This window comes from Atractosteus spatula, chromosome 8 (genome assembly GCF_055471065.1).
Source record: "Atractosteus spatula isolate fAtrSpa1 chromosome 8, fAtrSpa1.hap1, whole genome shotgun sequence".
In the NCBI taxonomy this organism is placed as follows: Eukaryota; Metazoa; Chordata; class Actinopteri; order Semionotiformes; family Lepisosteidae; genus Atractosteus; species Atractosteus spatula.
Window position 1 is genome coordinate 60485263 of NC_142713.1, and position 14413 is coordinate 60499675.

General features: G+C 45.8%; 1 protein-coding gene across 1 annotated transcript in view; it reads left to right on the plus strand.

The window, feature by feature from the left end:
- anks1b (ankyrin repeat and sterile alpha motif domain containing 1B) overlaps positions 1 to 14413 on the plus strand; it is a 343291-nt gene that overhangs the window by 273172 nt on the left and 55706 nt on the right. The window contains exons 13-15 of the mRNA XM_088924241.1: positions 985 to 1562; positions 3581 to 3653; positions 6597 to 6703. Coding sequence (XP_088780367.1) covers positions 985 to 1562; positions 3581 to 3653; positions 6597 to 6703 — 758 coding nt within the window. The remainder of the gene's footprint in view (positions 1 to 984; positions 1563 to 3580; positions 3654 to 6596; positions 6704 to 14413) is intronic.

Below are 14413 nucleotides of genomic sequence, written 5' to 3' on the forward strand. Positions count from 1 at the left end.
CCCCAGGAACTGAACCCAGGGCCTTGGTGCTTCAAGGCAATAATACTAAACTCTGGGCCACCCTGAGTCAACCTCTTTTCTTCTCAAAGCAGCAACTCCAAAGCAGGTTGAAGAGACTGGAATCCCTGCCCCTTTCCAGAATGTACATACAGCATTTCACATCATGTTTTATTTCCTGTGGTATCCAGCTTTAAATATGCCCTTTTGTCCTGGCACCTGTCGTTAACTTCTATTTGTCAATCATTAAAACCAATCACCATAATATGGCTACCAACAGTATCGCTTATAATTAGAAACCGAGGTGCAACATAAAAACAGTCATTTATAAAATGTAACTCTAATTCATTTCGCCTTCCATGTACTGGATTCGTTTCTAGAAGAAAAGTGTCATTTGTGATCCACCAAGAATTCTGACAGATGTGATATTGCATATTTCTAAATAAAGCATAATTCTGCCTATGGCGGTATTGGGCTCTGGGTTTCACCATTTGTAATACTAAGAGCCGAGACCTCAGTCGCATGAGAGACCATCCGCCTGGAAGAGGTGTGTCTTTAGTCGAGATGTTGTCATTCTTGTTGCCAAGCTCCTGGTTATTAAAGAGGACACGTGCGGTAAATGACTCTGTACCAGAGTCTTTGGATTCCTTTCACTGTACTGTTTTTGAATAATGAAAGCCTCCGCTTTACCTCTGGGCTAAATTCATTGGCTATTGTGGCGAATCTGCCTGCGTGGCCTGAGACTGCTCGCACCTTAGGAGGCATCCATTTGTGTATTATTCCAGTTCACCTGCCTCAGTCAAGAGCGTGGCCATGAAAAAACGCATCCGGTCGAGTGATGCATGATGCGAAATGGGTCAGGTGGCATCCCTCAATACACAGCCACACGCGCACACACAGGGGAAGAGCCTTTTTCATTGGACAGGGAATGTTCTCGGAGTGCCTCCGTGGCTGGGATGCTCTCACCCTCTCCCCTTTCTTCCTCAGAGGACATCCTGTGTCCGCGAGAGGCCCCGGCCGAGGTCGACATTCCAGACGGCCACATCCCGGAGCAGTTCGCCGGCCTTCTGCACGGCTCCTCCCCTGCCTGCGAGTCTCCGGACAACCCCTACCAGCTCTACAGCACCGTGAGGAAGCTCAGCGAGCCGGAGCCCGTCTCCATCTCCAGCTCCGACTCCAGCGCGCTCCTGCTCTGCTCCGGCAGCAGTGCCAAGGCGCCCAAGCCCCAGGTCGTCTACCGGACCGTCTTCCACACCAAGGTCAACCAGGCCACCCCCGGCCCCTGCCTCGGCTCCCGCAGCGTGAGGAATGGGTACCAGCGGGTGAGCGGCGCCGCCGGAGGGTTCGAGGAGAGAGCTTGCACTCTGGGAAGGATGCGCTCCATCCCCAAGAACGTCCTGGACCTGCAGCTCTGCAGGAACATCTCCAAATCGGACTCCAACCTCATCTCCTGCTCCCCCATCGAGGAGGAGTACAGGGCCAGCCGGGTCGAGCCGGTCGCCAGCAAGCCCATCCCTGTGAACCACCTGGAGAGAACGCCCTCCTTCACCGCGGAATGGGAGGAAGTAAGTGTCTCCCGCAGGCTTCTAGGAAAAAGAAGAGGACTTTCTGTCCTCTTCAGAAAGTAGCAGGACGTCTGCCTGAGTTTGACTGCAGAGCAGGCAGGACGTTGAGAATCGAGTGGGAGAGGGGGCTGTGAGCCTGGATTCGGTCAGAATTGCTCCAGCTGGCCAGCCTCAAGCTGTCTCATTTATGAGATCGTAGGCAGGTGAACTGCGTAGCATCCTCTGGCAAGCTTTCTTATCTCCCAGGGCAATAAATCTTAACTCCTCTTCTTCTGAATTGCATTCACAAAAAAAATCATCATGCTAACTTTCACTTTGTAGTCTGTTTGAGATAGCTCTTGAAATAGGTGCCTGATATCATATGTTACTGCTCAGGGGCTGGTCAGTGTACAAAACAGATCTGGTCCAGATAATGAGCACATCATGTTTTCTGCTCTGTTCAGGAAGCCTGTTAATAAGCTTTCATTTAGCTTTTATATTTTGTTCTCTGGATAGACGTATATAACACTTAAATAAATGAATTGCTTGTGCGACAAAGCTGGTTTTGAATTCAATATTAGGGTTACTCATTTGTGTTTTAAGAGGTAAGCACATCTTCCGCCCTGCAGGCTCCTACATAAAGTAATATGTAATCTGATTGTTCAGCTGCCGTGACACTGAAGGTCATGTTTTGTTCCATTCTGTCAAACATTTTAAGCCGTTAGCCTTTACTTATTGTTGTGTAGTAAAGATGCCTGAAGCTACGATGATACACACACACTCGGAAAGTATCTTTCGGTTATTATCTGGAGCGCAAAAGGAAGAGAGGGCATAGAGATTAGAAGCCCTGTGTGGATTTTCAGAAAACAAACGGGCACATTGGGATACCAGGGTATACTTAAAAACTGCGAATTTTCTTGCCTTGAAAACATTAGCGAGGCTCCGTAAGGATCAGGGAAGTGGGCCTCCTAATGCGTTCCCACTCTCTCCGAGGACACGGCCGCAGAGCCCCAGCCCCTCCTGCTGTCCTCCCAGCCCCCTCCCAAGGGCACACATCTGCTCCCCCTGCAGCACGGCCGCTTCACTGTACATCATGAACTCCATCCCGACTGCAGCAGAGCCCCCTCTTCTGGGGTTTCAATCCGTGTAATTTGCCGTTTGTACATTGTGTCATTTTTGTAACGTTCGATGTTAGCTGTTTAGCGCTGAGCGGTTTGAAGCTCTGAGTCGGTCAGTCTTCTCTCCGGTCTCTGCTTCTGCTGCTGCTGATTTGGCTCAGCCAGGCGTTTGTACTTCCGGGGGCCTCTCGGCACCTGTGGGTAAGGTCGGGGTGTCACCCCCCCCAGTCCTGTTGTAGGCGTCCCGCTCTCCCTGTTGCGAGACCGAGCGAGTCTTCATCTCCCGCGCGTGTCCGCTGTGCTGCTGCTGCCCCCCGCCGGGCCAGGCGCCCGGGAGGTCCGAGCCTCAGCGTGCAGCAGCACAGCCTTGCATCCTCCCGGTGGTCCCGAAACAGGACACTGGGGACCCCCGGGGTGTCCCCAGAGGCTGTCCAGGGTAGGGGGGTCCCAGAGACATGTGCAAACGTTTCGTCGCCATTTCACTGACTCATGGCAGGTCTGCTATGGCTGCACGGCAGCTCTTTTTGCCCTGACATTCAGCAGCAGGAAAAAAGAAAGGCTCCCCTCAGAAGTCAGGGCCCAAATTGCCAGTCACACATCTTTAGCAGGTCCATTACCTTCAGGTCCGTCGGCTGGCAATGTGAATAATCATCGTCTATCTCAGTGTATCCAGAGCCATTTCTTGAAAGGGGGTTTTTTTTCAGCCACAACCTTAAATGGACCAGGGCCATGACCATTCTTTTTAGCTTCTGACGTGCAGGGTGTTTCTCTGGTCAGTCTTTGCCCGGAGCTGAGGAAATAGGGAGCAGCGTCAGGAGGGTTCTGGGGTCCTGTCTGTGGCAGCGTGAGGGGTGTCCAAGGACAGGGGAGCCCCCTTTGGAGTGCCTTGCTGCTTATTAAACTCTGTCTCTTGTTCTCCAGATTGACAAAATCATGAGCTCTATCGGAGCAGGCATCAACACGGGCCTGGAAGGGATTAAGGAGGACATTCCAGGTAAATCCATGTTCTAAGGCTACAGTAACCACTGTATGTCGGTGTGGGTGCTGGTTTTGAGTACTGTTTATCCAAATGTAGTTTATTATTGATGTTATTATTGCTTTTCTAATGAGAGCTTTTGAACCGTTGACCATTTCATTCAGCTGCTGCGGTGAAACCTGTTGCAGAAGTCTTTACGGAACTATACCTTTTTCTTTATAATCGATCCTCAATGACAGGGGTGTGAAATTCAGACTGCTCCTACAGTAGTTGGCTGTAGGTTAGGAAGTGTATAATCCAATACTGAGTGTCGCCATCGCAACTGGGTGAGACCCGACGAAAGGACTGCTGTGGTTCGGCAGAGGGATTTACGGGTTTGTGTTCTAACGTAAGTGGGGATTAAATAATAATTAGTGTAACAGTGCACTTCCATCTTTGTATTTTGCCGTTATTAGCCTCAGATTTATTTAAGCAGCCTCTTTAATTATGCATTGAGATTCGACTGCATGGAGCTGTAAGTTGTGGAGTCGTTTTGGAAGAGAGAGAATTGCATGGCATTGCGAATACAGGCCTCTTTCTGGCGTGACGTCTTGACATGCATCACCTCAGCATTTTTTACTGTCTTAAAACTGGCCAGTGGTTTTGAACAAAGCCTTGGAAGATGAAAGCTTCCTTTATTGGCTGATTGTTGCCGGAGACACACTGTTAGCGCAAAGAAGGAAACCATGCTTTTCCAGAGACAGTGAAGAGTCGCTGCTGAGAAGCAATTCTGTAGTGGCTGTTTTTAGACCAAACATAATTACTGCCGTAGCTAAAAGATTTGAATGGGTGTCTATAAATACAACACACATTACATATTTTTAATTAAAATCTAAAGGATTTTTAATATGACTGATACTACAGTAAGTGTCACAGCATAACCAATTGAGGAACTGAGAGAATATGTATTCATACAGTACTATATATAAAAGTGAAGAGGGGCAGGTTTTAAATTTCATTTGAATTATTTAGCATTTCTTTAACTGCTTTGTGCTGTCCTTGTACATCATTTTTTATTTTCACCAGTGTTCTGTCAGAACAGACGGCAACACCCAGCTCTTTTTCCCCACACGCAGTTCTATTTTTAAATCGAAAGATGCCACTTCTTCATCCCAGAGAACACCGCTGCTGTTACTTAATGAAATTCCATTCTGCTAATATACGGAAGGACTCGTGGATTCCAGAGACTCTGAACTGTTTCATTTTCCCAGTTAAACAGGAGACTGTGAGGCACTCAGAGAGCCCGGAGAAGACTTGGGGAGGGATGAGATGAGAAATCATTATGTATGTAAAAGAGCTGGGGCTGTTTCAAAGCTCCTGTGAACTAAAAGAAGCGCCAGAGGTTACGCTGTCAAGAAGCATAAAGATTGTGACGAAATCATCGCTCGGGCAGCACAGATCCTTGCCAAGATTTTTGCGATGAGAAAACAGCACACTTTTCGAATCAGATGCAACGTGTTATCTGAAGCTGTTGTTCTGGGACTTACTAAATGCCGGATTAGCGATTGTCAATTAAGAATCTGCATGTTTTACAGTGTTAATCTTAGCATCCATTTAAAGGAGGCTGAGAGGCTTCGCTTGTCGTAGCAATTAGAATAATAACTGTGCTGTCGATTTAAGGCACTATCTTGAAACCATCATTGTTACTCATAAACTTTTACTTCTCTGCCATGAGTTTTTGATTTGTCACTTAACTGTTTGTGCAGCCGAGTGTCTGGGCTGCTGTGGTGATGTGGTGCTCATCGATGACGGGTTAATTGGTTCAGCTATATCTGTTCGTTTCTCGCTGCTACTGAAACAGCAGGTGCGACGCTGCGCCCAGGGATCCTGCCAATAGCTCACTATCGGGTGGGGGGGGCTGAATAATTATCTTAGACGACAGGCGAGTCTTGAAAGACACAGGTGGTCCCAAACGGCAGTCCACATCCTGCTGGCGGTACAAGGGACGAGCTGCCTCCCCTCTCCCCCGCAGATAAACCCTTCAGCTCCACGCTGTCAGACTCTCCTCTCCTGTCTCCCCGTGTGCCTGAGCCGCGAGCTGAGGCAGTTCTTCACCACGCTGAAAACACCCAAAGCCATTTTACTTACTTTACCACCCCACGCTACCTTAACCCCCCCCCAAGCCCCGCAAACACACACAGACACCCCGCTTCATAAACCAGCACCCTCATCCCTAGGGGTGAGGAGAGGTGTGTGTGTTTCGGGGGGGGGGGGGGGGAGAGAGGGAGAAAAAATGAAAAAAAAAGGCTTTTGAACTTTGCTATTTTCTGCATCTGTTTTGACTGCTCTCATCATTCAAGATTGGTGCTTGGGTGGGTGTGTAGGAGGGAACAGCAGCAGCGGCAGGCTCCCAGCTCCCAGACAAAGAGATCTGCCTGATCTGATGGCTATTATCGCGAATGCGAGGTGTAGCCAGGGCTGGGTAATGAACAGGAATGAGGGGGAGCGTAGAGCGTGGTGCAGCATACTGATGAGTGTAGGAGTACTTGATAAAAAGAATTCTAGCTGCCAGCGAAGCACTGCTCACTGTGGAGTACTCAGACAGCAGAGACCTGGAACCAGCAACAGCTGACAGCGTTCAGCGTGCGCTCCCCGTGCAATTAGTGGCTATTGACAACAGATCGATGACTACAGTTTAAGATGGTGATCGAATACCGGGCAGCACCTTGAAGTGGACTACACTCCAAAACAAGATTCTTTTTTCCCCACCCCCCCCACCCACCCTCCCCTCAGCCCCCTTCCGGTTCTTAATTTCTTCTGGAGGAGCTGCGAACACTAGATCTGTCAAGCTGGCCGGCTCTTTCGACAGCCACTTCTCCCGGAACATGATGTGGCAGTGCCAGCTCTCCCAGCCGGACTGCCGCTGCTACCGGATAGATGGCTACTCTTTGCTCAAAAGACTCCCTCTTCACCCTCTCATAGGACCGCGGTGTCCCGTGCAGTCTGTGGGACAGTGGCTGGACAGCATCGGGCTCGTGCAGTACGAGAACCACCTGCTGGCTAACGGATTTGACAACGTGCAGTTCATGGTGAGTACAGCCCGCAAGTTTCTCCCCTGGCGCAGGCACAGGTGCTCGCTGCTTCGGGAATGCACCGAGACGCGACAGCACTTGGGAGCTTTCCCCCTGTATGTTTGCTTTGCTGTTGTTCAGCAATGGTGACTGTGTGTGTTTTTGCATGTGGGTGGTGGCGGGGGGGGGTGGCTTTTGAATATTGTAATTTATCTCGGACGGGGCTTCCTTCTTTTCATTTCCTTATTTTTAATTGCGTAATCACACATCAGTTACAGGTTATTCCATAGTTTGAGTTTAGATGCGCTATATGTTTATCCTGGAATATCATTCTCAAGTTCCTACCTTATTTGTTATGTAATAAGCCATGGGTGGTGTAAAGAGCCTGTGGGGGCATTTTCACCTGCCCATTCCAATGTGCCCACCTAATTGTTTTAAATGCCAGTGGATCGCATTGGTGCTTACACACGTCAGACTGAACATCTTTCATTTTCTCTGGATGGTGGCGATGTGCTTTACTCACTTTGCGGTGCAAAACACAGCTTTTAAAATACAGCATTTCTAAAAAGGATAGATGAGAGAAAACATTGCTTTTCTGAACAATCGTTTTTTTTTTCTTTTCTGATACTTCGCTGTTGCCCTCGTAAGAATTCTAGCGATCATTGTCACAGCAGTCACATTTGTGATCCTAACAATAAAGCTGGGAATGATGAAAGCTTTGTAGCTGGTGCTCCTAAAACTTGTTGGCGCGGAGTAATATGGATGCTTTTGAGGAGCGTGCGTTTCTTCACATTGTGCATTGTTTTGGTTTTAGGGGTGCTATCTGTGCGGAACGTCACATGAGCCTCTTTAATTAAACCCTCTGCCAATTATTTAGTGCCACCATTCCCTGCTCTTGCATGCTTTTCCCTGGAGCAGTGCACAACATGACCTGCATCCAGTCTTACTGTTGCCAAAGCAACTGGCTCACTCCTGCGGGCCATTAACTGTGATGTAGTGCCTCGTTTTGGGGTTGTTCAGTGTTGGACAGAAAGAGGTTTTGGGATGAGATAATGAACACTGATAGAATTACACATTCTCACATTCATTAAGGGTCAGTGTCATTGTACTGTACGTGTGTAACAGTGCGGTGCTGTGCAAGATGATGTTGCGAGCGTCTGACAACTTGGCTGTGCGTGTTCAACATATTCTTCTTTCCTCGAGGAATAGCTGGAGAGGGCGATCACAAGCATACAGACGAACGAGACAAATACCACATGAGCTGAACATGTCATGGTTTTGAAATCAAACCGTTATCTGGGAAAAGTGTTGAAAATGTCACATACAGTACCTGCTGAGGACAGTTTATTTCAGTTGTGTATAGATTTGCATGCAGTGTCAGTTTCAATATGAACTTTCCTTCCACTGTCCTCATTCTTGCAATGATCAAAAGTGTAAATACTTGAGATTTATTGTATGAATATAATGTTTCTTTTGTACAGAAGGGAGATGTAACACTTAGGCAGAGAAAGAATCAGTTCTTTCTCTCAGCTTCAGCTGTTGGTATTTTACAAAATGTTTGATAGCTATTAATCCCTTTTCACGTTTTTACACACTAAAGATGAAATTGATTCAATAATGTGCTCTCCATAAATAAAATGGAAGAATTCACATTTTATTCAAATAGAAGCCTTAATGTATTTCGAGATTTTATGCTTCCTTAAAATAGACATCCATCTAAAAAAAAGCTTCTGTCTTCTCTGCGTTACTCGGCAGGCTTCACGACAAGAAAATTATCATTTTTACATAACAAGCTTAGACATCAAGTGCTTTTAGTATTGTATTTCACAATGAATGTAAATTTCAGTTCTTTGGCAGTGCTTCAGATGTATACATTGTCCTTATCTACCAAACAGTTTTTAGCTGAGTCTTTGAATGTTTCCCATTTATCTTACCTTTCCCTTTGCTTCATTCTTAAAAAAGGGTGACGGACTGGGGGAACATACTGTATGTTACAGTTCCAAAAGAAATAATGGGTTACACATTGAAAGTGAAGCATAAGCTCGACTTCTGAAATTTGGAATCCGAAGTGTCCAGACTTTCAGAAATTCCCCATGTTTGGTATTCCCAGCAGGAAGATGCGATCGCTCTATTGATCCTCACATGAGTGTAGTCACCCAATTCCCAAACACTTACCCCCTCCTCCCTCCACTCCATACATTGATTAATGACTGTGCTTCCATTTGACGCTGTAATTACTGTAAAGTACATGCGTCTTTTTACTGCAACAGAAGAGAAGAGGTGTCGGTTTGCTTTTGAGGTGCATCTAATACAGTATTAGTGGATGCCTGCCAGTGTTGTCATTCTTAGCTCCTTCTGATGCTCACTCTGTTATACATTTCCAGCTTCCAGCTTAAGTAATTTATTATCTTTATATTTATTTTTTATGTTAAGACGCAAGCGTCAATGTCCCACTGTAATGGGACATCTGACGTCACGTATGTTCAGATACACTGAGGGTCATCATACTTGGTCACGGTTGCCTTTGACTTGTGCTTTCCTTTTTCTCCTGAAATCGGAGTCCTGTGTTGCAGCAGGCACACTGAAGAAGAGGGGACAGAGAGAGCTCTTTGTAAACCAGTTAAGGAGATAAGTACGAAAGACAGGCTGCAAGTGAGAGAGGGCCACTCAGCCCATCTGGGCCCCATTGGGTCATTAGTAGCTACAGGAATTGATCCAGTTCTTCCAGTCACCTCTTGGAAGAACCCAGAGTATCGGTTTCACCAACACGGCTGGTCTTCTCCCTCTCTCAGCCGCTACAGTCCGTCTGTCAGGCACAGTCCTGGGAAATGTTTCCATTTAAACAAAGTGCTCACAAAATAGAACTGGACCGTGAGACTAAAATCACATACAGTAAAGTCCGTGAAGGCTTGTTCCATGTTCCCACACCCTGTGAGTAATGATGTGCCTCCTGTTCTCGGTTCTTGGTTTAAAATGCTTTTTCGTGTAGTTTTAACAGTCTTGGCTTTCCAGTGAAACTATCGGAGCCAACAAGAATAACAGGAAGGCTAAACTGTTCACTAGTAGAAACAAAATCTGGAGAGGGCTTCCTCACTGACAGGGGTGACCTACCCATACTGATTGTCCCATTAAACACGTATCTAATATTTCTTACTGAGCCAGAGACAACCGTGTTTTGGTTAAAGCACTGAATCTCTCTTTATCTCATAATAATATTACTTCATAAGGAGGAAGAAAGAAAACTCCCTGTCTTTTTCACTCACATATGAAAGGCATTTTGTTGTAGTTTATTTGGTACCCCTTACTGAAAAAAATAATAGAATGCATGAAGGGTATGGGATAATAGATACTGTGGTTATTCTGTGAGATAAGAGCCTCAATTTAATTGGATTTCAAATGTGTTGAAATAACATTGACACATAGTTTTGCTATGATTGAACTCTAGTGCCATTCAGCTGATGTAAGCACAAACCTGCTGATTGAACAGTCCCTCTGGGTTGCAATAGTGCATGTTTTCACATTGCTTTGTGTAGTTATTTGCTTATATCTTACCTTTCAAGTGTTAGATGCAGTCTACAATGGAGTTTCATGTTGATGTGAAGTGAAGATCTTCTTTGCCTTAAAATACAATTGTAATTGTGTGGAAGTTTCCTTTTCTGTAATAAATTTTCTGTCACCGACAGTGTCTCCTAGTGGAGTAAAATAGCACTGCCCGTGCCTGCTGTTAAGGTGTCTCAGTGCCTGTCAGCTTAGATCTTGCGGATCAGCAGTGGAGTATTAGCTGTTTTTAGCCTCGCCTTATCTCTGCCTCCCTTTATCATGGAGAGAGGGCATCTGAACTTGTGCCACAGGACCAGAGACAGAGCTGGGTGTTCCTCACAGCCGCCCTCCTCGCCTCCTCACCTTCTTCCTCTGGAGTCTGTCCTGCTCTCCAGCCAGAATTGTGTCTGTGTGTGTGATCGGGGTTAGACAGGCCTGTCCCTCTCTTCAAGCCACGCCCCCAGCAAAGTTCACTGCTCCCTTCCCGTTCCCAGTCTCTACAGCCCACCTGTCGGAAACAGCCCTGGCACGTGTTTAAATTCAAACAATGTGCCTCTGAAAGAGAACTGAACTGGGGATTTGAAGCCACAGTTACTCTGTGAAACTGGGCAGAGACTGCATGATGTTTCAGTGATTAGTAGTTAATAGAATACAAAGGCAAACTACCACAAATAAGAAATATCTGCAGTATTCTTCTAATCAGGTTAAGTACAGTACTAAACACAAGATAAGCAAGACCCCAAGGAGAATAACCTTATTACACATTCAGATACATAGAAACCTTTACCTCGGATACACAGATACCCTCATAGTTTCATTGCACATGAGAGAGTGTGTGCTGCCTCACAAACTGTCTGTGACATCCGGTTCTTTCTTTGTCCTTTGAGCCAGAAAAGTACATTCATAGCAAGTGACTGGATGTCAGTTCTGTGTTTAGCGAGCTCTCCCATTTCATATTGTATGTCTGTGCTGAAACTAAAATGTTTTTAGCATGTATGAGCAAGGGTCATTTATTGTGTTGCACAACTTCCAATACGCTGCAGAAGCTTTGTCTGGCATTTGCATGATTTGTGAAAGACCTCATAGCTGCAGGTATGCAGTTATAGAGGAGATGAGACCAGACAGACAGGGCAGAGGCCGTAGCTGCTTGTCATTAAACAGATCAGACTGCTGCCTCCAGCCATTGTACAGCGCCTTGCAAACATATTCAGGCCCTGGCACAGTTTTCTCATTTTGCTGCTTTAAATTGGAAGTTGCAATATTTGTTTTATACACAACCGTCAGCCTACTCCACACATTCAAAGGAAAAAACGAGTGAAAGTAGTAAATAGAGAATTAACATGAAAGAAAAATGGAAAAGTCTTGATTGCATAAATATTCAAACACCTTTCTGTGGCAAACCTAAATTAATGTAGGTACATAAAATTACTGTAATGAAACACGCAATGAGTTGTGTGGCCCCTGTCTGTGTTCAATAATAGAGACTCAGCTGTTTTCAAATGAAATTCACCTGTCTCTGTAGGTTCCTTTAGTCAGGCTGACTCCAAGCACAGATTCAACCATGAAGACCAAGCAGCTTTCAGGACATCTCAGGGGTGAATAGGTACCCATCAGGAACAGAGTATAAAAACATTTCAAAGAACCTTCATGGGCGGGTCGGTGGCATTGTGGCTCAGGATCTCCGCCTGTGGCTGGGAGGTTGCCGGTTCGTATCCCGCGGCCGGCAGGGGAATCCTACTCCGTTGGCCCCATGAGCAAGGCCATTAACCCCAACTGCTCCAGGGGTGCTGTATAAATGGCTGACCCTGTGCTCTGACCCCCAGCTTCTCTCCCTGTCTGTGTGTCTCATGGAGAGCAAGCTGGGGTCTGCGAAAAGACAAATTCCTCATGCAAGAAATTGTATCTGGCCAATAAAGTGATCTTATCTTATATCTCTTTGAACGTGGTGAAGTTAATCAGAAAGAGGTGCAAGACTCCCCAGTCTTCCTAGATCCAACTGAGCAGCTTGGCAGTAAGGAAACGGGCTCAAGACACCACTGTGAGGCCAGCAGTGACTCCAAATGAGCAACAAAGCCCAGTGGCTGAGATGGGAGTCCAGGTCCATGGTTCAGCAATGTACCACAAAGGAGGATTGTTTTTTCTCAAATCCCAAATACGTTTACAACAAAAGTCCTGACTAATACTGCAAATGTATGAAAAAAAGGTTTTGTGGTCACGCACGACAGTGTTTGTGTTTTTGGCTGTGTTAAGTTACATCTGACTTACACACAGTATAGTCCATCTCTCTCTGTCAGCATCATGCCTGCTGTCAAGCATGGTGGCAGCATGATGTCACAGTTCTGCTTCTCATCAGCAGGGACTGGGAAGAGTGTCAAGACTGATGGGAACATAGCTGGGGCAAAATACTGACAAAACTTAGCAGAACACCTGTTTCACACCTAAAACTCGGACAAAAATTCACCTTTCAGCAGGGCACAAGGCCAAAGCTACAAAGACTGTAATTGCTGCCAAAGGTGTTTCCATCAGTTATTGACCTCACAGGTCTGAATACTTATGCAATCAACATATTTTAGTTTTTAGGGTCTTTTTCCTTACATTTGCTACAACTTATCTTACCCTTGGAAGTCTGCAGCTTGAGAAGTCTGGTTTTAAATAAAATCCTGAGCTTTAAGAAAATGTGCACGCATCAGGTTGTAATTCCAATAGATGTGATTCAGTACCATCAGAAGGAGCAGAATGGTTTTGTAGGGCACGTTAGATACCGTAGCGCTGTACTTTAAAGGGTGCAGATTGCACATGTCAAATGTAGTTGTTAGCACTACTGTGCTACCAGGTTATTGAAGCTGCATCATGTTTTACAGGTTATAAGGATTTTGTGCAAGAATTTGCAGCCCCTGTGCTGAAGTGTTACCACTGCTGTTCCGATATCTCACCATATTTAATGGCTGTTAGAACGGAGGGCACCCTGTGCTAATTAATGCTGTACACCAGGTGTTGCTCACCCAGAACGCCCTTACTGGGTAGAGGACAGGCAGTTATTGCTGATTGATTATACTGGTGCTGGAGACATCCTAGTCCGCTAGAAATTGCGGAAGATAAGCTCTATGACATATTAGCACAAACCGCAAGCCAGCAGTTAGAGGTACTTATGGCCGATTTTCTCTGGCTGCTTCAGATGAGCGGTAGAAAAGGTGCCCATGTATTGTGTTGCCTGCATGTGTGTATATGCATGATGGAGGTCAGCCCCTGCCTTTTAAGCTCCTGGTATTTATTCAGTAGGTGGGAAGGAAAACCTCCACTAGCACAGTAGCACCTGCTTTTTTTGTTCTATGTCATTTTAATTTGTTTTCCATTTGTCTCGTCATTCTCTTCCTGGACTCCTTTGTCAACATGGGACACGTTTCCTGTTTGTGACACTGGCACAGCAAGCACTTAAAGAGATCTCTATTCCTTAAGTTCATTTTACACATTTTCTCCCCTAGGCTAGGAAGAACTCAGGGACTGCATTTCTTCAAGCCATATTAAGTAGCATTCGAGTCAAGGCTGAAAAAGAGTAAGGATTTTGCATAGTGCAGCCAACATTTTAATTAAAACACAAGTAGTAGCTCCTGCTTTAGGTCATTTAAGGATTGACCTACCATTTCTGCTCATTTTTCAGCCATTGACAATGACAGAGTACCACAGCATCCTCCTTCCAAACATTAAAGACTTGATCTTCAGCCAAATATTTTGCTTCTAAATAGAACTGCTACAGTATGTGCACAGTGGTAGCTATGGTAATTACAGTCAATTTCCAAGGTACAACAGTCATGCCATTTTCATAATTACTCCAATCTCCTTGCTATTCTAAGATTTCTTTAGGGTTTTAAGCTCTGGAAAACTGATAAATGAACACGAGCCCAGTTCTGTCAGAGTTGTGTCAGATAATTTCACTGAAAGGTGGGTGCAATCTATTGTTGTAAAAAAACAGAATGGGCCCTGCACCATTCAGTCATCAGTCAGGTTTGCCTCATGTTGCAGCAAAGTCACGCCAACAGGTTTAATCCAGAACAGAGGCCCTGGCTTCAGTTTAAGGAAACCGACTGAGAGCTCCAGACTGGGGTGAAATAAACCTTCTTGTGCTGAGAAGACTGAGTGACTGGCGCAGGGTAATCAGAGGAAGTGTTGTGCTGATGCAGTGATATGATG